The sequence below is a fragment of the Bombina bombina genome, chromosome 4 (genome assembly GCF_027579735.1).
Source record: "Bombina bombina isolate aBomBom1 chromosome 4, aBomBom1.pri, whole genome shotgun sequence".
In the NCBI taxonomy this organism is placed as follows: Eukaryota; Metazoa; Chordata; class Amphibia; order Anura; family Bombinatoridae; genus Bombina; species Bombina bombina.
Genome location: NC_069502.1, coordinates 31,956,543 through 31,983,810, shown reverse-complemented (window position 1 = coordinate 31,983,810; position 27,268 = coordinate 31,956,543). Strand labels below are relative to the sequence as shown.

The window sequence follows — 27,268 nt, the reverse complement described above, 5'->3', positions numbered from 1 at the left end:
TTGAACAAACATTTTCTTAAGGTAACCTAATTTTTTATCCATTGGATCTGAGAAAGCACAACTATCCTCCACCGGGATAGTGGTACGCTTGGCTAAAGTAGAAACTGCTCCCTCCACCTTAGGGACCGTCTGCCATAAGTCTCATGTGGTGGCGTCTATTGGGAACATTTTTCTAAATATCGGAGGAGGGGAAAAAGGCACACCGGGTCTATCCCACTCCTTGCTAATAATCTCTGTAAGCCTTTTAGGTATAGGAAAAACTTCAGTACACACCGGTACCGCATAGTATTTATCCAGCCTACATAATTTCTCTGGGATTGCCACCGTGTCGCAATCATTCAGAGCCGCTAACACCTCCCCTAGCAATACACGGAGGTTCTCAAGCTTAAATTTAAAATTTGAAATTTCTGAATCCGGTCTCCCCGGATCAGATCCGTCACCCACAGAATGAAGCTCTCTGTCCTCATGTTCTGCAAATTGTGACGCAGTATCGGACATGGCTCTCGTGTCATCGGCGCGCTCTGTCCTAAACCCAGAGCTATCGCGCTTGCCTCTTAACTCAGGCAAATTAGATAATACTTCTTTCATAACATTAGCCATATCATGCAAAGTGATTTGTAAGGGCCTTGATGTACTTGGCGCCACAATCTCACGCACCTCCTGAGCGGGAGGCGAAGGTACTGACATGTGAGGAGAGTTAGACGGCATAACTTCCCCCTCGATGTCTGGTGATAATTTCTTTACCGGTAAAGACTGACTTTTATTTAAAGTAACATCAATACAATTGGTACACAATTTTCTATTGGGCTCCACATTGGCTTTTAAACATAATGAACAAGTAGATTCATCTGTATCAGACATGTTTAACAGACTAGCAATGAAGGCTAGCAAGCTTGGAAAAAAACTGTCAGTGAATTTACAAGCAATATGAAAAAACGCAGCAGCGCTTTTAAAAACACAAAAAAACTGTCACAGTTGAAATAACAATGAACTAATTCAGTTATAGCCAACAATTTTAACAATAAATGTATGAATTTAGCAGAGGATTGTACCCACTAGCAAACGGATGATTAACCCCTCAATACCCACAACCGGATAATCAATTTTAGATTTAACGTTTTTCTCACAGTCAAACACACTGTCACAGGTCTGCTGTGACTGATTACCTCCCTCAAAATTGAATTTTGAAGACCCCTGAGCTCTCTGGAGACGTCCTGGATCAAGGAGGAAAAGGCAGGAAGACTGTGCTAGAATTTTATCTGCGCAACAAGGCGCTAAAAAAGGCCCCTCCCACTCATATTACAACAGTGGGAGACCTGTTACAACGGTTTCTATGCAGAAATAAACGTTAGCCATGTGGAAAAAAATCATGCCCAAAAAGATTTATCACCAAAGTACCTCACAAAACGAATAACATGCCAGTAGACGTTTTAAAAACAACTTTTCCAGTGTTATGTAAAGTTATCACTAAGCCTGCTACCAGTCGCTTCTACTGCAGTTAAGGCTTATACATTTATTTCAGTATTAACAGTATTTTGTCAGTCAAATTCTAGTCCCTAGAAAATAACTCAACTGCGCATACATTTAACAGCCTGATACCAGTCGCTACTACTGCATTAAAGGCTGTACTTACATCATATGGGTAACGGCAGTGTTTTCTTAGTCAGTTCCATTCCTAGAAAATATTATACTGCACATACCTCATTTGCGGAGGACCCCGCATGCTATTCCCCTTTCTGAAGTTACCCCTCCTCAGAATGCGCGAGAACAGCCAGTGGATCTTAGTTACGTCTGCTAAGATCATAGAAAACGCAGGCAGATCTTCTTCTAAATACTGCCTGAGAGAAAAAACAGCACACTCCGGTGCCATTTTAAAATAACAAACTTTTGATTGAAGAATTAAGTAAAAAACTCCTGTCTCCTCTCACAACCTCCTTTGTTGAGACTTGCAAGAGAATGACTGGATATGACATGTGAGGGGAGGATCTATATAGCAGCTCTGCTTGGGTGATCCTCTTGCAACTTCCTGTTGGGGAGAGATATAATCCCATAAGTAATGGATGACCCGTGGACTGACTACACTTAACAAGAGAAAATGGGGTTAACACAAAGGTCTTTACATTAGCAGTACAGACCAGAGTTTAGGGGTAGCATGAATTGGTAAGGGTCAAGGTGAGGGTTAACATGGCATCAGGCAACCTAAGGGATACAGTATGTCCTAACATAGTGAAACCGTACTTTTTGGTCCCTTCTTAAATTACAAACTGCATCTTAAACTCCATCTTGATGATGAGTCTGTCTATCCAGTTACTGAAACCTCTAAGTATTTCTAATAGTTGTCTAGTAACTTTATATTGATGATTCGAAAGACTTCTGCTAAGGGTCAGTCATTTTTTGAAGCAGCAGATTGCCAACAAAACTGGATCTATCAATTTGATAATATTTTTACCACTCAGTACCATGTCAACTCTGCCTTCCTCTTACTACAGTTATCAGGGAATTATAATTTCCCATCTGACTCTTCTGGATTTGACCCTGATTAACATGCTACATGTAGATGTTTGCGCTTTTTTATTAGGTTGGTGGGGTATTGCAAGATACTATTGGTATTGATAGTCACATTACTCTCTGTAAAGGCCTTTATAAAACAACTTGCATTGCTGCAATTTCTGTATAAGGCGGTATCACTTTTCATAGGCTGACTTTTGTGGCATTGCCTTTGCTACTTGGCTTCCCTGCTTCTTTGGTTATTCACTGGTTTGACCGGTTTCTCTTTATTCTTTCCTGCAAGCCCAGTTCTCACTTAATGGCTACACTAGAGGTTTTGCTTCCAGCCACTAGCTGCCACTCCTGATATTAGGCGACAATAAATTGTCACATTGCTCTTTCACAAACATACCGATTCTTTAAGTAAAGCAAAAATATTTAATAACTCTTCAAAACTACCGGTGTCAGACTCCCAGGACTATATGCACCTGTCAAAGTAATAACACAATGTTGCCATCAATAAATTTGGAAACCCTTTTGAAGAAAAAAACAAAAAAACATTAAAATTTATAAAAATGCATGTGCTGTTGCCTAAGGCCCTTGGATTAGTAACCAAGAAGCTAGGATATAAAGCATTATTGTGGCAGAACGGAGGATGGGGGTACAGGATCCCAAAGGCAATATCACTGATCCATGAGGTTAAATCCAAGGCACAGGATTATGGAGGCTGGATCAAAGAAATTAGATCTGAGGTACACGATTTGAATAGAATCAAAGACACTGGATTACAATTTGTTTGCTTTCCAAGAAAGGTACGAGTTCCAGACAATAGCGACACACTGCACCACAGCCAGCCTAGGAGAAGAGACAGCACAAAGGACAACTTAATAAGCAAGGAAATGCAAAAGAACAGAATCCCCATTACCAGAAGCCTAGAGTCATTTAGAAATATTATCCCATCACAAGCATGAAAATAATTGTACCATGTAAACCTTTTGGATAGAATCTTGAGACACTCCACAAGTATTGTGTAATCCTAAAATGTGTCTCTTAAGAAAAATGATAGAAATTAGATACAATCCCATGATAACTGAGCAATTCTGATTTACATATGCGGTTAATTCCGATACATTCACAGTGACTGACATAACCTACCGAGAGAACACCATCACTCCATGAACTAATTGTAAATCCTTAGATAGCAATCCCATGAACAGCAAATGATAACATTACCCACAAGTGAACAGAGGATATCCCTGAAATAGCTGTCACTGAGTTGAGTGTACTTCTAACATATCTGCTTCATGAGCAGGGTGTGAACTAGAGTTACCAACCTCTAAGCAGAATGCTGAAGAAGGCGGCTCTTCGTGGCGCTGGGCTATTTTAATTGCCGCACTTATTCTTGTGCAAAAGCAATGCACTAAAATCTGTGAAAATTCACATATTAGTGTGTTGCTGTTGCACAAGAATAAGTGCGGCAATGAAAATAACCAAACAGCACGAAGGGCCATCTTCTTCCGTATTCAGAGGTGAACAAAACCTCTGAATGCACGCGTCTAATACTGAGGAGCCTTCCCCATGATCAGTGAGTGACTGTTATACTGTCCTATGAGCAGAGGGTAATACCGAGGTACCTGCCCCATGAGCAGCATGTGGTTGTGTGATAACATCCTATGAGCAGAGGGTAATACTGAAATAACTGCCCCATGAGCAGTGTTAAACCAGATAAGCTACTCAAGAGAGACATCGGTGTGTAACACATGGCATCTATCTTCCTCAGTTAATTTTCAATAACATGTTGGCATTTTCCTTTGTATTTCTTTTAATAAAATATAAAGAATATGAATGCTCCTAATATTTGGATTAAACTTTAGTAGTCACTGCCTACTACTATTAGCAAGTAAGTCTGAGTTACCAGCCACATGAGCAAATCTATCATAACTCCACCTGAAAAAGTATAAACCTGCAGCACCCACCCCTGTACAACATGTAATCCAGATACATGCATCAGGAACCTAAACTAATATGGATACCTTCCAAAAAAGCAGAGCTGTATATATAGCTCCTCCCTTCCCTCCCACTCCAGTCATTCGACCGAAGTTAGGAAGAGAAAGGAAAAGCCAAGGTGCAGAGGTGCAAAAATAAAGACCTGTCTTATAAAACGACAGGGTGGGCCGTGGACTTGTCATATCGTAAAAGAAATAAATTTATCAGGTAAGCATAAATTATCTTTTACAAGATATGACGAGTCCACGGATTTCATCCTTACTTATGGGATACAATACCAAAGCTATAGGACACGGATGAAAGGGAGGGACAAGACAGGAACCTAAACAGAAGGCATCACTGCTTGAAGAACCTTTCTCCCAAAAACAGCCTCTGACGAGGCAAAAGTATCAAATTTGGAAAAAGTATGAAGAGACGACAAAATTGCAGCCTTGCAAATCTGTTCAACAGAAGCAACATTTTTAAATGCCCATGAGGAAGCCACAGCCCTAGTAGAATGAGCCATAATTCGTTCAGGAGGCTGCTGTCCAGCAGTTTCATATGCAACACGGATGATACTCTTCAGCCAAAAAGAAAGAGGTAGCCGTAGCTTTCTGACCCCTACGTTTTCCAGAAAAGGCAACAAACAAGGAAGATGTTTGACGAAAATCCTTAGTCGCCTGCAAGTAGAACTTCAAGGCACGGATGACGTCCAAATTATGTAACAAACGCTCCTTCTTAGAAGAAGGGTTAGGACACAAGGAAGGAACAACAATTTCCTGATTAATATTCTTTTTAGAAACAACCTTAGGAAGAAAACCAGGTTTGGTACGTAACACTACCTTATCGGAATGAAAAATAAGGTAAGGAGAATCACATTGTAGAGCCGAAAGCTTAGAAACTCTGTGAGCAGAAGAAATAGCAACTAAAAATAAAACCTTCCAAGATAACAACTTAATATCTATGGAATGCATAGATTCAAACGGAACCCCTTGAAGAACCTTAAGAACTAAATTCAAACTCCAAGGAGGAGCAATAGGTCTAAACACAGGCCTGATCCTAGTCAGGGCCTGACAAAAGGATTGAACATCCGGAATATCCGCCAGACGTTTGTGTAAGAAAATAGATAAAGCAGAAATCTGTCCCTTTCAGGAACTTGCTGATAACCCCTTCTCCAATCCTTCTTGGAGAAAAGACAAAATCCTAATCTTACTCCATGAGTAACCCTTGGATTCCCACCAATAAAGATATTTACGCCATATCTTATGTTAAATCTTTCTAGTAAAAGGCTTACATGCCTGAATCAAAGTATCAATGACCGAATCAGAGAACCCTCGCTTAGATAAAATCAAGCATTCAATCTCCAAGCAGTCAGCTGCAGAGAAATTAGATTCCGATGATGGAAGGGTCCCTGAATGAGAAGGTCCTGCCTCAATGGAAGCTTCCACGGTGGCAGAGATGACATGTCCACCAGATCGGCATACCAACTCCTGCGAGGCCACGCAGGAGCGATGAGAAGCCTTCTCCTGTTTGATCCGAGCGATCACCCGGCGGAGGAGAGCAAACGGTGGAAACACATAAGCTAGGTCGAACACCCAAGGCACTGCCAAGGCACCTATCAGTTCTGCCTGAGGATCCCTGGACCTGGATCTGAATCTCGGGAGCTTGGCATTCTGACGAGATGCCATAAGATCCAGCTCCGGTCTGCCCCATCTGAGAATCAGGGTGGCAAAAACCTCCGGATGGAGTTCCCATTCTCCCGGATGAAACGTCTGTCTGCTTAAAAAATCTGCTTCCCAGTTGTCCACTCCTGGGATGTAGATTGCTGACAGATAACAAGAGTGAGCCTCCTCCCACCGAATTATCTTGGATACTTTGTCCGAATGAAATCGGATAAATTTGGCCGAAGCCAACTAAGGCCAAGCCTGAAGCGCATTGAATATTGCTCTCAACTCCAGAATATTGATTGGGAGTAGAGACTACTTCCATTGCCGCCGCCATCAATCCAATTACCTCCATGCACTGAGCCACTGATGGCCGAGGATTGGACTGAAGGGCTCGGCATGTAGTCAGAATTTTTAACTTTCTGACTTCCGTCAAGAAGATTTTCATAATTATAGAATAAATTAGAGTTCCCAGGAACGGAACTAGTCTGTGGAATTAGTGAACTCTTTTCCAGATTCACCTTCCACCCGTGAGTCCTTAGAAAGGACAGAACCATGTCGGTATCAGACTTTGTCAGTTGATAAGACGACGCCTGGATCCGAATATCGTCCAGATAAGGCGCCACTGCAATGCACCGCGGTCTGAGAACCGCCAGCAGAGACCCTAGAACCTTCGTGAAGATCCTGGGTGCCGTGGCCAGCCCGAAAGGTAGAGCCACGAACTGAAAATGTTTGTCCAGAAAGGCAAACCTTAGGAACTGGTGATGATCTTTGTGGATAGGAATGTGAAGATATGCATCCTTTAAGTCCACGGTAATCATATATTGACCCTCCTGGATCAATGGAAGAATTGTCCGAATAGTCTCCATCTTGAAGGATGTGACTCTGAGAAACTTCGTTTAGACTCTTGAGATCTAAAATGGGTCGGAACGTTCCCTCTTTTTTGGGAACCACGAAAAGATTTGAGTAAAACCCCTGCCCCTGTTCCTGAATTGGAATGGGACAAATTACTCCCATAGTAGAGAGGTCTTTTACACAATGTAAGAACGCCTCTCTTTTCATCTGGTCTACAGACAATCGTGAAAGGAGAAACATTCCCCTTGGGAGGGAATGTTTGAACTCCAGCTGATACCCTTGGGACACGATTTCCAGTGTCCAGGGATCCTGAAGTCTCTTATCCAAGCCTGGAAAAAGACAGAAAGTGCCGCCCCTTCATGCTGTCTTGGGAGAAGCAGCGGGCTTCTTGGGTTGTTCACCCTTGTTCCAAGCCTGGTTGGGTCTCCAGACCACCTTGGCTTGTGCAAAATTCCCTTCCTGTTTAACGGAAGAGGAGACTCCCTTGAAATTTCGAAAGGAACGAAAATTACTCTGTGTCAGGGTGCCAGGAATCAGACAGACGAGAAGTGCAAAAATAATCACACCTTTATTAATAGCAAAAAATAATAAAAAGTCCACAAGTCAAATAACAAGCCAGGAATCAAAACCAGAGCTGGTAGTCAGACGAGCCGAGTCAGGAGTCAAAGCGAATAGTCAGACGAGCCGGAATCAGGAACAAGGAAAACAGCAGAGTCAGGAACAAGCCAGGGATCAGGAACCAGGAAGGACGTCAGGCAGCCAGGTAATACACAGGAACTCTCACAAACAGGTCTCAGACAACGCAAAGGCAAAGCATACTGAACAGAGGCCCTTTAAATAATAAGTGATGACATCACAATTCTGAGACTGCATCCTGTCTCACATGGATGATGCACAGCAGTTTGGCCATAAAAGGAAGTGAAGGAATTGAGCAGCATCCCCCACAATGCACAATAGTCAGGAAGAGAGGTGAGTAAAATGGCTGCAAGCAGCACATGGCAAACACAACAGGGAAAAAACCCTGACAGTACCCTCCCCTCAATGACCCCTCCCCCGCGGGAGGACAAAAGGCTTATTGGGGAAACGGGCATGGAAGGCACGGAGGAGGGCGGGAGCATGAACATCAGAGGAGGGAACCCAAGAACGCTCCTCCAGACCCTAGCCTCTCCAGTGAACCAAATACTGTACACGGCCCCTGGACATACGAGAGTCAATAATGCTGCTGACCTCATACTCCTCATGGTTGTCAACAAAGATAGGACAGGGACGAGGCAACACAGTGGTAAACCGATTACAAACCAATGGTTTCAAGAGGGAGACATGAAAAACATTGGAGAGGCGCATAGCAGGAGGAAGGTCAAGAGCGTAGGCCACAGGATTAACCCGTCTGAGAATTCGAAAAGGACCAACATAACGGGGAGCCAATATATTGGAAGGCACACGAAGGTTCAAGTTGCGGGAGGACAGCCAAACTCTCTCACCAACCTGGTAGGAAGGTGCGGGCAGACGCCTACGATCAGCCTGGAACTTTTGGCGCTGCATAGAACAATGAAGGCAATCCTGAATCTGCACCCACGTGGAACGGAGTTGCCGGAGATGCTCCTACAAAGCCGGAATACCCTGAGACATGAATGAATCGGGCAACAAGGATGGTTGAAACCCATAATTCGCCATGAACGGGGATATCTTGGACGAAGCATTAAGCACTATTACGAGCAAACTCTGCCCAAGGTAACAGTTCAAACCAATTATTGTGGTGATCTGAGACATAGCAACGGAGGAACTGTTCCAGAGCTTGATTAGACCGTTCCGCAGCCCCATTGGATTGAGGGTGATATGCCGAGGAGAAGGAAAGCTGGATCCCCATTTAAGCACAAAAGGAACGCCAAAATCTGGAGACAAACTGGCTACCCCGGTCTGACACGATCTTCTTGGGTAACCCATGTAAACGGAAGACCTGACGTGCAAAAATTGAAGCAAGCTCCTGAGCGGTAGGTAGCTTAATCAAGGGAATGCAAAGTGACATTTTAGAAAAACGGTCAACCACCATAAGGATAACAGTATTGCCATTGGAAACAGGGAGCTCGACAATGAAGTCCATGGAAAGATGTGTCCAAGGACGGTCACCATTAGCAATAGGTTGAAGAAGACCCACAGGAAGACGTCGAGGAGTCTTATTCTGTGCACAAACTGAGCAGGAGGCAACATACGCAGCAACATCAGAACGAAGACCTGGCCACCAGAATTGTAGAGTGACAGACCAAATCATTTGGTTCTTGCCTGGGTGACCTGCGGCTTTAGGATAGTGGTAAGTGTGCAAAAGTTTAGTTCGAAGATTCTCAGGAACAAAACACTTACCACTAGGTTTCTCAGGAGGTGCATTGGTTTGTGCAGCCAGGATCTCCTTCCCCAAGGGAGAAGTCAAATTAGTACGTATGGTAGCCAAAATATGGTCAGGAGGTATAACAGGAGTAGGTCCTTGGACAGAGACGAAAATTGTCGAGAGAGGGCATCAGCCCTAACATTCTTACTACCAGGCAGGTAGAAGACCACATAATTAAACCGAGACAAAAATAGCGCCCATCTGGCCTGTCGGGGCGACAAATAGATAAGTTAAATTCTTGTGATCAGTAAGAATGAGCACTGGCACGCTAGTACCCTCGAGAAGATGCCTCCATTTCTTAAGTGCCAAAATTATGGCCAGTAATTCCCTGTCGCCAATTTCATAATTGCACTCTGATGGAGACAATTTCTTAGAGAAGAAACCACACGCATGTAAGGAACCATCAGGCGTAGGACGTTGAGACAAGAGGGCACCTACTCCAGTCTCAGACGCATCAACCTCAAGAACGTAAGGCAGGACAGGGTTAGGATGAGCCAGAACTGGAGCGGCAGCAAAGGCAGTCTTAAGACTATCAAAGGCCTTAATGGCAGTAGGTGACCAATGGAGTGGATCATTCTCTTACGGGTCATGTCTGTGATAGGTTTGACCAAGGAAGAAAAGTTTTTAATAAACTTTCTATAGTAATTGGCGAACCCAAAAAACATTGAATAGACCGAAGACCAACTGGGCGAGGCCACTGCAGAACTGCAGATAACTTGTCAGGATCGATGGAGAACCCTGCAACGGAGATAACATAACCTAGGAAGGTTACTTGAGTCTGATGGAACTCACATTTCGAGTTTACAAAACAGGCCGTTCTCAAGTAGTCTCTGAAGAACCCGTGTAACATCAGAACGATGAGCCTCAAGTGTGGGTGAGTGTATGAGGATGTCGTCTAAGTACACCACAACACACTGTTGCAACAAATCTCGAAGAACATCATTAATAAATTCCTGAAAAACAGCAGGAGCATTACATAGTGCTTTTGGAGAATTACATAGGTAAAAGGGCATTACAAAATACTCATAATGCCCGCTCCTGGTGTTAAATGCTGTTTTCCATTCGTGGCCCTCCTTAATCCTAACGAGATTGTACGCTCCTCTCAAATCAAGTTTAGTAAAGACCGTAGCTCCCTTGAGGCGGTCAAAGAGTTCCGTAATAAGCAGAATAGGGTAAGCATTCTTAATGGTAAAACGATTAAGACCCCTATAATCGATACATGGTCTTAATTCGCCACCTTTTTTCTTCACAAAGAAGCGTGCCCCTGCAGCAGAGCAGGATTTGCAGATAATCCCCCGCGACAGAGCATCGGCAACATACTCCTCCATAGCACAATTCTCTGCAACAGACAGAGGGTACACCCGGCCTCGAGGAGGAATGGCTCCGGGTTGCAGGTCTATGGCACAATCGTAGGACCGGTGAGGAGGCAACGTACCGGCACGCACCTTGTCAAACACGTCTAGGAACTCTCTCAGTGGTACTCTGGCAATTGAGAAACCAAAGAAGTGCACAAGACTTTAACTGGTTTCCGAAGACAAGAGGAAATACATTGCAGGGACCACGACAAAATTTTGGACCTGCGCCAGTCGAGACTGGGATTGTGCTTTTGGAGCTAAAGATAACCCAGAACAACCGGAAAATGCGGAGAGTTTATCACCTGGAACGGGAGGGTTTCAAAATGGAGAGCCCCAACAGCCATGGACAACAGAGCAGTTTCGTGAGTAACGAGTGCGGGCTGAAGGGGCCTGCCATCAATGGCCTCAATAGCAAGCAGAACGGACCGAGGCAAAACAGGAATGGAGTGCTTTGATGCAAAAGCACTGTCAATGAAATAGCCCGCAGCACCGGAGTCAACAAGAGCCTGGGTGACTATGGAGGAGTCCACCCAGGAAAGGACAACCGTGACCAAAGGTTTCTCCTTAAGCGGTTCCGGGGACAAGGATAAACCACCCAAGGTCTGCCCCTGACCTTAGGTGTGAGCGTTTCCCGGCCATGTAGGACAAGACTTCAAAAGGTGGCCCTGTAACCCACAATAGAGGCAGAGCCCCTCAATCCTCCTAAAGGCCCTCTCCGCCGTGGAGAGGCGCGTGAATCCCAGCTGCATCGACTCACCAGTACCTGGTGACTTGGGACCAGGAGGCATGGGAGGAGAGGGAGGTATGGGTGGGAACGAACACGTAGGAGACAACGGAACAGGAGGCTTCCGCAAGCGCTCCTTGAAAGAGGGCCTCTCACTGAGTCTGATGTCAATTGCGATCAAAAAAAGACACCAGTGCCTCGAGATAGTCTGGTAAATCTCTGGCAGCAACTTCGTCTTTAACCGCATCAGAGAGCCCATGAAAGAAGGCGGCAACAAGGGCTTTGTTGTTCCAACCTACCTCTGAGGCAAGCGTACGGAACTCAATAGCATACTTAGCAACGGATCTTGTACCTTGCTGAATGGACATGAGTTGTTTAGCAGCAGAGGAGGAGCGAGCCGGAACATCAAATACCCTTCGAAAGGAGGCCACAAATTCAGGGCAATTTGAAATCACAGGTTTATTAGTCTCCCAGAAGGGATTAGCCCAGGCAAGAGCTGTGTCAGAGAGTAACGAGATGAGAAATCCCACCTTAGCTCTGTCAGAGGGAAACGCCTGAGGAAACATCTTAAAGTAAATGCCCACCTGGTTCAAAAACCTCTGCACTGAATAGGATCGCCTCCATATCGCTGAGGTAGAGGTGCAGAACCGGACATGCTCCTGGTAGGCATAGGTGCAGCAGCGGAAACAGGAGCAGCCATAACTTGCGGGACACTTTGGTCCAAATGTGTAGTGCGAGTCAGCAGGGTTTGCAGGGCTAGTTCAAATTGATCCAAGCGGTGATCCTGTACATCCATCCTACAAATGATGGCAGGTAAAGGTGGATTATTAGCACTATAAGGATTCATGGCCTTTGCGTAATGTCATGGTGCCAGGAATCAGAATGAGACGAGAAATGCAAAAAATAATCACACCTTTATTAATAGCAAAAAATAATAAAAAGTCCACAAGTCAAATAACAAGCCAGGAATCAAAACCAGAGCTGGAAGTCAGACGAGCCGAGTCAGGAGCCAAAGCGAATAGACAGACAAGCCAGGGATCAGGAACAAGGAAAAAAGCAGAGTCAGTAACAAGCCAGGGATCAGGAACCAGGAAGGACGTCAGGCAGCCAGGTAATACACAGGAACTCTCACAAACAGGTCTCAGACAACGCAAAGGCAAAGCATACTGAACAGAGGCCCTTTAAATAATAAGTGATGACATCACAATTCTGAGACTGCATCCTGTCTCACATGGATGATGCACAGCAGTTTGGCCATAAAAGGAAGTGCAGGAATTGAGCAGCATCCCCCACAATGCACCATAGTCAGGAAGAGAGGTGAGTAAAATGGCTGCCAGCAGCACATGGCAAACACAACAGGGAAAAAACCCTGACACTCTGTCTACCCCTCTTTTTAGACGTTTTATCCTGAGGTAGGAGGTGACCCTTGCCTCCCGTAATGTCAGAGATGATCTCTTTCAAGTCAGGCCCGAATAGAGTCTTTCCCTAGAAAGGAATAGCCAGAAGCTTGGATTTAGAGGACACATCCGCGGACCAAGATTTTAACCATAAGGCTCTGCGCGCTAAAATGGAAAATCCTGCATTCTTAGCCGCCAATTTGGCGTTCTGGAAGGCGGCATCCGTAACAAAAGAATTAGCCAGCTTAAGGGCCTTTATTCTATCCATTATTTCCTCTAAAGAAGTCTCAGTCTTAAGGGACTCCTCTAAGGCGTCAAACCAAAAGGCAGCCGCAGTTGTGACTGGTACAATGCAGGCCGTCGGTTGTAATAGAAACCCCTGATGAATAAATAGCTTTTTTAGAAGACCCTCCAACTTTTTATCCATAGGGTCTTTGAAAGCACAACTGTCCTCAATAGGGATAGTCATACGCTTAGCCAGGGAAGATATAGCTCCTTCCACCTTAGGGACCGTTTGCCAAGAATCCCGAACGGTGTCAGCTATAGGGTACATTTTCTTAAAGGTAGGGGAAGGTGAAAACGGAATACCCGGTCTTTCCCATTCCCGTGTAATAATTTCCGAAATTCTCTTAGGAACCGGAAAAACATCAGAATAAGAAAGGACCTCTAAGTATTTGTCCATCTTACACAATTTCTCTGGTGGCACTACAATAGAGTCACAGTCGTCCAGAGTCAGCAAAACCGCCCGCAACAACAGACGGAGGTGTTCAAGCGTAAACCTGAAAGACATTACGTCCAAATCTGTCTGGGGCAATGTACTTCCTGAGTCAGACAGTTCCCCTTCAGATAGAGTCTCCCTACCTCCCACTTCAGAGCCCTGGGAGTGTATGTCGGAGATCGCCATCAAAGAGTCAGAAGTCGCCTGGACCACCTGGTCCTCCCTTCTACTAAGTTTGCCTTGCAATACTTGCAATTTAGACAAAACCTCTGTAAGAGTGGATGACATAACTGCCGCCATATCCTGTAGGGTAAATGACGTGGACGCAGTTGATGGCGCCTGAGCGGGTGTTAAAGGCTGTGACGCTTGGGGAGAAAGTTGCGGCATACCCCAAGTCTCATGAAGCTAAGAAGCATCCTTTGATATGCTAGCCTTAAAGAAAATCTGATCTTTAAACTGTAAAGCTCTCTCAGTACATGAGGGACAAAATGTAAGAGGGGGTTCCACATTGGCAGCTAAACACATAGAACAAGTATGTTCCAGTAGGTCAGCCATGATAAAAAGAAAACAAAGTGCAATATTGGTCGTGGTACAGATATAAAATGAAATAACAAAATATGTGCTGGTCCTTTAAAATTTAAACCGATACAAATTTTACTGCAAGGCTTCAACAATTAGAAATAGGAAGTTGTTATAACAGAACCTATTCACATTCGTTAGGTTACAATAGCCCTTTTTATGTTATGACTAAAAAATAACCACAGCTCCGCTGTGGGGCCTACCTTCTTCACAACCAACCAAAAGGCCCTCCGTGAACTGCTGCCTAAATCCGCTTGCGGTCTTGATCAACTGAAAACAAGCGGACATAGGAAACACAGGAGCTCCGAAATACCCCTCCGTGACTGTCGGAAGCCGGAATAGCAAGTGCGTGGCTAAGCGCATAAAACGTAAGCCCAGCCCTTCGTGGGCGGTATAAGAAACCCCATAGAAAAAAAACGCATGGGAAATATCAATGTCGGGTAGACCCGACTTGCAATACAAACCAATGTGTCCCCTCAAAAAAAATGTGCCTTAATAAATAAATGTGAAAAAGATGTAACCAACGGAGTAAGAACTCCCAAACAGTCCCCAGCGTTAGCCCGCAGATAAAATGTCACAGTTTCTGACCACATAATGAAACCGGGTCATATATGCACACCAACCCACTGCTATACACATAGGTAATACACATAAGGAATATAAGAGGGGAAACAATTAAGCAATTACGAACTCTTGCAAGATGATTACCCCTCTTGTGTTGCAGCAAGTAACGTCCAGTCTGTTCTGAGCTACACTGTCTCCCCAGAATCAAAAAGACTGTACATACCGTAGTGCTGATCACACCATGAACCTGTCCCACACGAAGAAGAGGTCCCTTGTCATCATACCTCCTGTAGTTCTGTGGGGACAAACAGGGCCTTATGTAATATCTGATAAGACCATCAGCAGGGCAGCACCAGCATGGGGAGTGAAGCGAGAATGTAGAATCTCCTCAGTTCCCATTGTTGAAATACCTGATGCTCTACCCTGAGAAAAATAGTACTCACTGGCACCATTTAAAAACAATAAACTCTTGATTGAAGAATCTAAACTAACACCTCACTTTACCTCTTCCTACACTAACACAGGCAAAGAGAATGACTGGAGTGGGAGGGAACGGAGGAGCCTCATATACAGCTCTGCTGTGGTGCTCTTTGCCTCCTCCTGCTGACCAGGAGGCGATATCCCATAAGTAAGGATGAAATCCATGGACTCGTCATATCTTGTAAAATAAATTGGGTTCAGTGTCCCTTTAAATACAAACCCCAAGAATGGTGCAACATTCTGATCCCATACCCCATGAAAATAGAATTATTCTGAGATACCTGCCTCATTATAGCAGCGCCTAATCCTGAGATACCTGCCTCATTATAGCAGCGCCTAATCCTGAGATACCTGACTCATTATAGCAGCGCCTAATCCTGAGATACCCGCCTCATTAGCAGCGCCTAATCCTGAGATACCTGCCTCATTAGCAGCGCCTAATCCTGAGATACCTGCCTCATTAGCAGCGCCTAATCCTGAGATACCTGCCTCATTAGCAGCGCCTAATCCTGAGATACCTGCCTCATTAGCAGCGCCTAATCCTGAGATACCTGCCTCATTAGCAGCGCCTAATCCTGAGATACCTGCCTCATTAGCAGCGCCTAATCCTGAGATACCTGCCTCATTAGCAGCGCCTAATCCTGAGATACCTGCCTCATTAGCAGCGCCTAATCCTGAGATACCTGCCTCATTATAGCAGCGCCTAATCCTGAGATACCTGCCTCATTATAGCAGCGCCTAATCCTGAGATACCTGCCTCATTAGCAGCGCCTAATCCTGAGATACCTGCCTCATTAGCAGCGCCTAATCCTGAGATACCTGCCTCATTAGCAGCGCCTAATCCTGAGATACCTGCCTCATTAGCAGCGCCTAATCCTGAGATACCTGCCTCATTAGCAGCGCCTAATCCTGAGATACCTGCCTCATTAGCAGCGCCTAATCCTGAGATACCTGCCTCATTAGCAGCGCCTAATCCTGAGATACCTGCCTCATTAGCAGCGCCTAATCCTGAGATACCTGCCTCATTAGCAGCGCCTAATCCTGAGATACCTGCCTCATTAGCAGCGCCTAATCCTGAGATACCTGCCTCATTAGCAGCCCCTAATCCTGAGATACCTGCCTCATTAGCAGCGCCTAATCCTGAGATACCTGCCTCATTAGCAGCGCCTAATCCTGAGATACCTGCCTCATTAGCAGCGCCTAATCCTGAGATACCTGCCTCATTAGCAGCGCCTAATCCTGAGATACCTGCCTCATTATAGCAGCGCCTAATCCTGAGATACCTGCCTCATTAGCAGCGCCTAATCCTGAGATACCTGCCTCATTAGCAGCGCCTAATCCTGAGATACCTGCCTCATTAGCAACACCTAATCCTGAGATACCTGCCTCATTATAGCAGCACCTAATCCTGAGATACCTGCCTCATTAGCAGCGCCTAATCCTGAGATACCTGCCTCATTAGCAGCGCCTAATCCTGAGATACCTGCCTCATTAGCAGCACCTAATCCTAAAATACCTGCCTCATTAGCAGCGCCTAATCCTGAGATACCTGCCTCATTAGCAGCGCCTAATCCTGAGATACCTGCCTCATTAGCAGCGCCTAATCCTGAGATACCTGCCTCATTAGCAGCGCCTAATCCTGAGATAACTGTCTCATTAGCAGCACCTAATTGTGAGATACCTGCCTCATTAGCAGCGCCTAATCCTGAGATACCTGCCTCATTAGCAGCGCCTAATCCTGAGATACCTGCCTCATTAGCAGCACCTAATCCTAAAATACCTGCCTCATTAGCAGCGCCTAATCCTGAGATACCTGCCTCATTAGCAGCACCTAATTGTGAGATACCTGCCTCATTAGCAGCGCCTAATCCTGAGATACCTGCCTCATTAGCGGAGCCTAATCCTGAGATAACTGTCTCATTAGCAGCACCTAATTGTGAGATACCTGCCTCATTAGCAGCGCCTAATCCTGAGATACCTGCCTCATTAGCAGCGCCTAATCCTGAGATAACTGTCTCATTAGCAGCACCTAATTGTGAGATACATGCCTCATTAGCAGCACCTAAACAAGAGATGTCTGCTCCGTAATCACATATAAATTCAGAGATGACCAACACAAAGGACAGTTTAATCCTGAGAAGTTTATCTTGTGAGTAGAGTAATTATCAGATGCTTACCCCATGAGCAGAGTAATCTTCATTTATCCAGCCTATGAGTAGAGTAATTCCATTGAACAGAGTATTTCTCAAATACCCACTCCATTAGCAGTATACTTTATTAGATTTCTACTCCATGAACAATGAATACTCAAATGTTCACCCAATGAGCAGAGAATTACCTCAGATTCTTAGTCCTTGAACAGAGAACTCCTCCGATACCTACCTTATGAGCAGAGTCATTCTCATATACCCACCCCTTAAATATAGACTACACATCAGATGCTCACTTAAAGGGACAGTCAAGTATAAATTAAACTTTCATTATTCAGATAGGACTTTTAATTTTAATTGACTTTCCTATTTACTTTTATCATCAAATTTGCTTTTTTCTCTTGGTATTCTTAGTTTAAACTAAACATAGGTAGGCTCATATGCTGATTTCTAAGCCTTTGAGGGCTGCCTCTTATCACAGGCTTTTTAATCTCTTTTCAACACAAAGAGACAGAAAGTACACGTGGGCTATATAGATAACACTGTGTTCAGGCACAGGAAGTTATTTAAGATCTAGCACAATACTATGCTAAATTTAAGACAATAGATAATAAACAGTCACAGTCATGTGATCAGGGGGCTGGAAGAAGGTTCCTAGATACAAGGTAATCACAAAGGTAAAAACATAATTTATGCTTACCTGATAAATTTATTTCTCTTGTAGTGTAGTCAGTCCACGGGTCATCCATTACTTATGGGATTATATCTCTTCCCCAACAGGAAGTTGCAAGAGGATCACCCAAGCAGAGCTGCTATATAGCTCCTCCCCTCACATGTCATATCCAGTCATTCGACCGAAACAAGACGAGAAAGGAGAAACCATAGGGTGCAGTGGTGACTGGAGGTTCATTAAAATTTAGATCTGCCTTAAAAGACAGGGCGGGCCGTGGACTGACTACACTACAAGAGAAATAAATTTATCAGGTAAGCATAAATTATGTTTTCTCTTGTTAAGTGTAGTCAGTCCACGGGTCATCCATTACTTATGGGATACCAATACCAAAGCTAAAGTACACGGATGAAGGGAGGGACAAGGCAGGAACTTTAAACGGAGGGAACCACTGCCTGAAGTACCTTTCTCCCAAAAATAGCCTCCGAAGAAGCAAAAGTGTCAAATTTGTAAAATTTTGAAAAGGTGTGAAGTGAAGACCAAGTTGCAGCCTTGCAAATCTGTTCAACAGAGGCCTCATTTTTAAAGGCCCAGGTGGAAGCCACAGCTCTAGTAGAATGAGCTGTAATTCTTTCAGGAGGCTGCTGTCCAGCAGTCTCATAGGCTAAACGTATTATGCTACGAAGCCAAAAGGAGAGAGAGGTAGCCGAAGCCTTTTGACCTCTCCTCTGTCCAGAGTAAACGACAAACAGGGAAGAAGTTTGACGAAAATCTTTAGTTGCCTGCAAATAGAACTTCAGGGCACGGACTACGTCCAGATTATGCAAAAGTCGTTCCTTCTTTGAAGAAGGGTTAGGACACAATGATGGAACAACAATCTCTTGATTGATATTCCTGTTAGAAACTACCTTAGGTAAGAACCCAGGTTTAGTACGCAGAACTACCTTGTCTGAATGAAAAATCAGATAAAGAGAATCACAATGTAAGGCAGATAACTCAGAGACTCTTCGAGCCGAGGAAATAGCCATCAAAAACAGAACTTACCAAGATAACAGCTTGATATCAATGGAATGAAGGGGTTCAAATGGAACGCCTTGCAGAACGTTAAGAACTAAGTTTAAGCTCCACGGCGGAGCAACAGTCTTAAACACAGGCTTAATCCTAGCCAAAGCCTGACAAAAAGCCTGAACGTCTGGAACTTCTGCCAGACGCTTGTGTAGAAGAATAGACAGAGCAGAAATCTGTCCCTTTAACGAACTAGCGGATAAGCCCTTTTCTAAACCCTCTTGTAGAAAAGACAATATCCTAGGAATCCTAACCTTACTCCATGAGTAACTCTTGGATTCGCACCAATATAAATATTTACGCCATATCTTATGGTAAATTCTTCTGGTCACAGGTTTCCTAGCCTGTATTAAGGTATCAATAACCGACTCCGAGAAGCGACGCTTTGATAGAATCAAGCGTTCAATCTCCATGCAGTCAGCCTCAGAGAAATTAGATTTGGATGGTTGAAAGGACCCTGAATTAGAAGGTCCTGCCTCAGAGGCAGAGACCATGGTGGACAGGACGACATGTCCACTAGGTCTGCATACCAGGTCCTGCGTGGCCACGCAGGCGCTATCAGAATCACCGATGCTCTCTCCTGTTTGATCTTGGCAATCAGTCGAGGAAGCATCGGAAATGGTGGAAACACATAAGCCATGTTGAAGACCCAAGGGGCTGTCAGAGCATCTATCAGCACCGCTCCCGGGTCCCTGGACCTGGATCCGTAACAAGGAAGCTTGGCATTCTGTCGAGACGGCATGAGATCCAGATCTGGTTTGCCCCAACGATGAATCAGTTGAGCGAAGACCTCCGGATGAAGTTCCCACTCCCCCGGATGAAAAGTCTGGCGACTTAGAAAAACATAATTTATGCATACCTGATAAATTTATTTCTCTTGTAGTGTATCCAGTCCACGGATCATCCATTACTTATGGAATATATTCTCCTTCCCAACAGGAAGCTGCAAGAGTCCACCCACAGCAAAGCTGCTATATAGCTCCTCCCCTAACTGCCATATTCAGTCATTCGACCGAAAACATGCAGAGAAAGGAAAAACCATAGGGTGCAGTGGTGACTGTAGTTCAAATTAAAAAATTACCTGCCTTAAAGTGACAGGGCGGGCCGTGGACTGGATACACTACAAGAGAAATAAATTTATCAGGTAAGCATAAATTATGTTTTCTCTTGTTAAGTGTATCCAGTCCACGGATCATCCATTACTTATGGAATACCAATACCAAAGCTAAAGTACACGGATGATGGGAGGGACAAGGCAGGTACTTAAACGGAAGTTACCACTGCCTGTAAAAAACCCTTTCTCCCAAAAATAGCCTCCGAAGAAGCAAGGTATCAAATTTGTTAAATTTGAAAAGTATGAAGCGCAGACCAAGACTCCGTCTTGTAAATCTGTTCAACAGAAGCCACATTTAAAAAAAAGGCCCAAGAGAAAACCACAGCTCTAGTAGAATGAGCTGTAATCCCTTCAGGAGGCTGCTGTCCAGCAGTCTCATAAGCTAAATGAATTATGCTTTTTAACCAAAAAGACAGAGAGGCTGCTGAAGTCTTTTGACCTCTCCTCTGTCCAGAATAGACAACAAACAAGGTGAACGTTTGATGAAAACTGTAGTAGCTTGTAAGTAAAACTTTAAAGCACAAACCACGTCCAATATTGTGTAATAGACGTTCCTTCTTTGAGGAAGGATTAGGATACAAGCATGGAACAACTATCTCTTGAGTGATGTACTTGTTAGATACCACCTTAGGAAAAAACCCAGGTTGGTACGCAGGACTACCTTATCCGTACGAAGGACCAGATAAGGAGAATCACATTGTAACACAGATAACTTGGAGACTCTACGAGTCGAGGAATTAGCTACCCAAAAGGAACTTTCCAAGATAAAGATTGATATCTATGGAACAAAAAAGGTTCAAACGGAACTTCTTGAAGAACCTTAAGAATCAGGTTTAAGCTCCATGGCGGAGCAACAGTTTTAAACACAGGCTTGGATCTAACCAAAGCCTGACCAAATGCCTGAACGTCTAGAATACCTGCCAGACGCTTGTGCAAAAAAATAGACGGAGTAAAAATCTGTCCCCTTTTAAGGAATTAGCTGACAACCCTTTTCTCAAAAACATCTTGGAGAAAAGATAATATCCTGGGAATCCAGACTTTACTCCATGAGTAACCCTTGGATTCATAACAATCAGATATTTACACCATATCTATGTTCAATTTTCCTAGAGACAGGCTTTCATGTCTGTATTAAGGTATCAATGACCGACTCGGAGAAGCCATGCTTTGATAACATCAAGCGTTCAGTCTCCAGGCAGTCCATCTCAGATTGATTCTATTTAGATGGTTGAAAGGACCCTGAGGTAGAGGGACCTGTCTCTGAAGCAGAGACCGTGATGGAAAGGATGACATGTCCATCAGATCTGCATACCAGGTCCTGCGTGGCTACGCAGGCGCTGTCAAAAACACCAAAGCCCTCTCCTGCTTGGTCTTGACCTCCGGAGGAAATCCCACTCCCCCGGAAGAAAAGTCTGACGACTTAGAAAATCCACCTCCCAGTTCTCAACACCTGGGATATGGATAGCTGATAGACAAGAGTGAGTCTCTGTCCAGTGAATTATTGTAAGACTTCTAACATCGCTAGGGAACTTCTGTTCCCCCTTGATGGCTGATGTAAGCCACAGTCGTGTATATTGTCCGACTGAGTATGATGTACCTCAGAGTTGCTAACTGAGGCCAAGTCTGAAGAGCATGGAATATCACTCCCAGTTCCAGAATATTTATTAGAAGGAGGGTCTCCTCCTAAGTCCACTATCCCTGAGCCTTCAGGGAGTTCCAGACTGCATCCCAACCTAAAAGGCTGGCATCTATTGTAACAATTGTCCCATCTGACCTGCGGAAGGTCATACCCTTGGACAGATGGACCCGACAGTCACCAGAGAAGAGAATCTCTGGTCTCTTGGTCCAGGTTTAACAGGGGGACAAATCTGTGTAATCCCCGTTCCTCTGACTGAGCATGCATAGTTGCAGCGGTCTGAAATGTAGACGTGCAAACGGTACTATGTCCCTTGCCGCTACCATTAAGCCGATTTCATTCATGTACTGAGCCACCGAAGGGGATGAAAAAAACACGGCAGAAATTTAGAAACTTTGACAACCTGGACTCCGTCAGGTAAATTTTCATTTCTACAGAATCTATCAGAGTCCCTAGGAGGGAAACCCTTGAGATTGGGGATAGAGAACTCTTTCCTTGTTCACTTTCCACCCATGTGATCTCAGAAATGCCAGTACTACGTCCGTATGAGACTGGGCAATTTGGATGTTTGACGCCTGTATCAGGATGTCGTCTAAATAAGGGGCCACTTCTATGCCCCGCGGTCTAAGGACCGCCAAAGCGACCCCAGAACCTCCATAAAGATTCTTGGGGCTGTAGATATCCCAAAGGAAAGAGCTACAAACTGGTAATGCCTGTCTAGAAAGGCAAACCTGAAAAAACGATTGTGATCTTTATGCATCACAATGTGAGGATAAGCATCCTTCAAATCCATTGTAGTCCTCTATTGACTCTCCTGGATCATAGTTAAGATGGTACGAATAGTTTCCATCTTAAATGACGGAATTCTGAGGAATTTGTTTAAGATCTTTAGATCCAAAATAGGTCTGAAGGTTCCCTCTCCTTGGGAACCACAAACAGATTTGAGTAAAAACTCTGTCCCTGTTCCTCTCTTGGAACTGGATGGATCTCGTACACAATGTAAGAATGCCTCCTTCTTTATCTGGTTTGCAGATAATTGTGAAAGGCGAAATCTCCCCTTTTTTTGGGGGGGAATCTTTGAAATCCAGAAGATATCTCTGGGATATAAATTCCAATGCCTAGGGATCCTGGGCATCTCTTGCCCACGCCTGGGCAAAGAATGAAAGTCTGCCCCCTATAGGATCCGTTACCGGATAGGGGTCCGTTCCTTCATGCTGCCTTAGAGGCAGCAGCAGGCTCCTTGGCCTGCTTATCTTTGTTCCAGGTCCGATTGTCTCCAGACCGCCTTGGACTGAGCAAAAATTCCCTCTTGTTTTGCCTTAGAGGAAGAGGATGCCACACCTGCCCTGAAGTTTTTAAAAGGTACGAAAATTAGACTTTTTTTTTTTTTTTTTGCCCTTGATTTAGACCTATCCTGAAGAAGGGCATGACCTTTTCCTCCAGTGATATAAGCAATAATCTCCTTCAAACCAGGCCCGAATAGGGTCTGCCCCTTGAAGGGAAGTTAAGTAGCTTATTTATTAAAGTCACGACAGCTGACCATGATATAAGCCATAGCGCTCTGCGCGCCAGTATAGTAAAAAACAGAATTCTTAGCCGTTAGTCTAGTCAAATGAACAAGGCATCAGAAAACAAAGGAATTGGCTAGCATAAGCTTGTCAAATATATTCATCCAATGGAGTCGCTTAACTGTAAAGCCTCATCAAGAGACTCAACCCAGAACGCCGCAGCAGCAGTGACAGAAGCAATGTATGCAAGGGGCTGCAGGATAAAACCCTGTTGAATAAACATTTTTTATCCATTGGATCTAAAAAGCACAACTGTCCTTGTCAGAGGTAGTGGTACGCTTAGCTAGAGTAGAAACTCTTCTCTCCACCTTAGGAACTGTCTGCCAAAAGTCCCGTGTGGTGGTAACTATTAGAAAACATTCTTCTAAAAAATAGGAGGGGAAGAGAACGGCACACCTGGTCTATCCCATTCCTTATTAACAAAAATTTTAGTAAACCTCTTTAGGTATTGGAAAAACATCAGTACACACCGGCACTGCATATTATTTATCCAGTCTACACAATTTCTCTGGCCCTGCGATTGTACACATTCATTCAGAGCAGCCAAAGCCTCACTGAGCAACAAGTGGAGGTTCTCAAGCATAAATTTTAAATGTAGAAATATCAGAATCAGGTTAAATCATCTTCCCTGAGTCAAAAAAAAAAAAAAAAATCACCCACAGACTAAGCATATTGTGAGGTAGTATCATACATGGTTCTTAAAGCGTCTGTATGCTCTGTATCTACCCCCAGAGCTAACTGTTTTCCTTTAATTTCAGGTAGTCTGACTAATACTGCTGCCAGAATATTATTCACCACCTTTGCCATGTCTTGTAAAATAAACGCTATGGGCGCCCTTGATGTACTTGGCGCCATTTGAGCGTGAGTCTCTGAAGCGGGAGTCGAAGGGTCTGACACGTGGGGAGAGTTAGTCGGCATAACTTTCCCCTCGACAGAATCCCCTGGTAAAGAAACGCTATGGGTGCCCTTGATGTACTTGGCGCCATTTGAGCGTGAGTCCCTAAAGCGGGAGTCAAAAGGTCTGACACGTGGGGAGAGTTAGTCGGCATAACTACCCCCACGACAGAATCCTCTGGTGATAATGTTTTTAAAGACAAAAAATAATCTTTATTGTTTAACATGAAATCAGTACATCTGGTACACATTCTAAGATGGGGTTCCACCATGGCTTTAAAACATAATGAACACAGAGCTTCCTCTATGTCAGACATGTTAGAACAGACTAATAATGAGACTAGTAAGCTTGGAAAACACTTTAAATCAAGTTAACAAGCAAATATATAAAACGTTACTGTGCCTTTAAGAGAAACAAATTTTGCCAAAATTTGAAATAACAGTGAAAAAAGGCAGTTAAACTAACAAAATTTTTACAGTGTATGTAACAAGTTAGCAGAGCATTGCACCCACTTGCAAATGGATGATTAACCCCTTAATACAAAAAACAGATTAACAAAACGAAAAATATGTTTTAAACAGTTATAACAGCTCCTACTTTTGAAGCCCTTTTGAGCCCTTCAGAGATGTCCTATAGCATGCAGGGGACTGCTGAGGGAAGCTGAATGTCACTGTTTGTAATTTTAACTGCACCAACTGTAACTTTTATACTATAACAGTGGAAAGCCTCAGGAAACTGTTTCTATGCAAAATTTAAGCCAGCCATGTGGAAAAAACTTAGGCCCCAATAAGTTTTATCACCAAACATATGTTAAAAAACGATTAAACATGCCAGCAAACGTTTTAAAACACATTTTTACAAGAGTATGTATCTCTATTAATAAGCCTGATACCAGTCGCTATCGCTGCATTTAAGGCTTTACTTACATTACTTCGGTATCAGCAGTATTTTCTTAGTCAATTCCATTCCTAGAAAAATATTTTACTGCACATACCTTATCTGCAGGAAAACCTGCACGCCATTCCCCCTCTGAAGTACCTCACTCCTCAGAATGTGTGAGAACAGCAAATGGATCTTAGTTACGTCTGCTAAGATCATAGAAAAACGCAGGCAGATTCTTCTTCCAAATACTGCCTGAGATAAACAGCACACTCCGGTGCCATTTAAAAATAACAAACTTTTGATTGAAGAATAAACTAAGTAGAAAGCACCACAGACTCTCACAACCTCCTATCTATGTTGAGGCTTGCAAGAGAATGACTGAATATGGCAGTTAGGGGAGGAGCTATATAGCAGCTTTGCTGTGGGTGGACTCTTGCAGCTTCCTGTTGGGAAGGAGAATATATTCCATAAGTAATGGATGATCCGTGGACTGGATACACTTAACAAGAGAAATCCGCCTCCCAGTTCTCCACGCATGGGATGTAGATCGCTGACAGGTGGCAAGAGTGAGACTCTGCCCAGCGAATTATCTTTGAGACTTCCAACATCGCTAGGGAACTCCTGGTTCCCCCTTGATGATTGATGTAAGCCACAGTCGTGATGCTGTCCGACTGAAATCTGATGAACCTCAGAGTTGCTAACTGAGGCCAAGCTAGAAGAGCATTGAATATCGCTCTTAATTCCAGAATATTTATTGGGAGGAGTTTCTCCTCCTGAGTCCATGATCCCTGAGCCTTCAGGGAATTCCAGACTGCGCCCCAACCTAGAAGGCTGGCGTCTGTTGTTACAATCGTCCAATCTGGCCTGCGAAAGGTCATCCCCTTGGACAGGTGGGGCCGAGAAAGCCACCATAGAAGAGAATCTCTGGTCTCTTGATCCAGATTTAGTAGAGGGGACAAATCTGAGTAATCCCCATTCCACTGACTTAGCATGCACAATTGCAGCGGTCTGAGATGCAGGCGCGCAAATGGTACTATGTCCATTGCCGCTACCATTAAGCCGATTACTTCCATGCACTGAGCTACTGACGGGTGTGGAATGGAATGAAGGGCACGGCAAGCATTTAGAAGTTTTGATAACCTGGCCTCCGTCAGGTAAATTTTCATCTCTACAGAATCTATAAGAGTCCCTAGGAAGGGAACCCTTGTGAGTGGTAATAGAGAACTCTTTTCCACGTTCACCTTCCACCCATGCGACCTCAGAAATGCCAGAACTATCTCTGTATGAGACTTGGCAGTTTGAAAACTTGACGCTTGTATCAGAATGTCGTCTAGGTACGGAGCCACCGCTATGCCTCGCGGTCTTAGTACCGCCAGAAGTGAGCTCAGAACCTTTGTAAAGATTCTTGGAGCCGTAGCTAACCCGAAGGGAAGAGCTACAAACTGGTAATGCCTGTCTAGGAAGGCAAATCTTAGGTACCGATAATGATCCTTGTGAATCGGTATGTGAAGGTAGGCATCCTTTAAGTCCACTGTGGTCATGTATTGACCCTCTTGGATCATGGGTAGGATGGTTCGAATAGTTTCCATTTTGAATGATGGAACTCTTAGGAATTTGTTTAGGATTTTTAATTCCAAGATTGGTCTGAAGGTTCCCTCTTTCTTGGGAACCACAAACAGATTTGAATAGAATCCTTGCCAGTGTTCCGTCCGCGGAACTGGGTGGATCACCCCCATTAGTAAGAGGTCTTGTACACAGCGTAGAAACGCCTCTTTCTTTATTTGGTTTGCTGATAACCTTGAAAGATGAAATCTCCCTTGTGGAGGAGAAGTTTTGAAGTCCAGAAGATATCCCTGAGATATGATCTCCAACGCCCAGGGATCCTGGACATCTCTTGCCCAAGCCTGGGCGAAGAGAGAAAGTCTGCCCCCCACTAGATCCGTTTCCGGATAGGGGGCCCTCTCTTCATGCTGTCTTAGGGGCAGCAGCAGGTTTTCTGGCCTGCTTGCCCTTGTTCCAGGACTGGTTAGTTTTCCAGCCCTGTCTGTAACGAGCAACAGCTCCTTCCTGTTTTGGAGCGGAGGAAGTTGATGCTG

General features: G+C 44.3%; 1 protein-coding gene across 2 annotated transcripts in view; it reads right to left on the bottom strand.

The window, feature by feature from the left end:
- Positions 1-2,902: 2,902 nt before the first annotated feature.
- Positions 2,903-27,268, bottom strand: part of MPV17 (mitochondrial inner membrane protein MPV17) — a 128,841-nt gene continuing 104,475 nt past the window's right edge. For both annotated transcript variants that reach the window (XM_053709451.1, XM_053709452.1), the window contains exon 8: positions 2,903-3,342. In XM_053709451.1, coding sequence (XP_053565426.1) covers positions 3,273-3,342 — 70 coding nt within the window. In that variant the 3' untranslated portion in view covers positions 2,903-3,272. The remainder of the gene's footprint in view (positions 3,343-27,268) is intronic.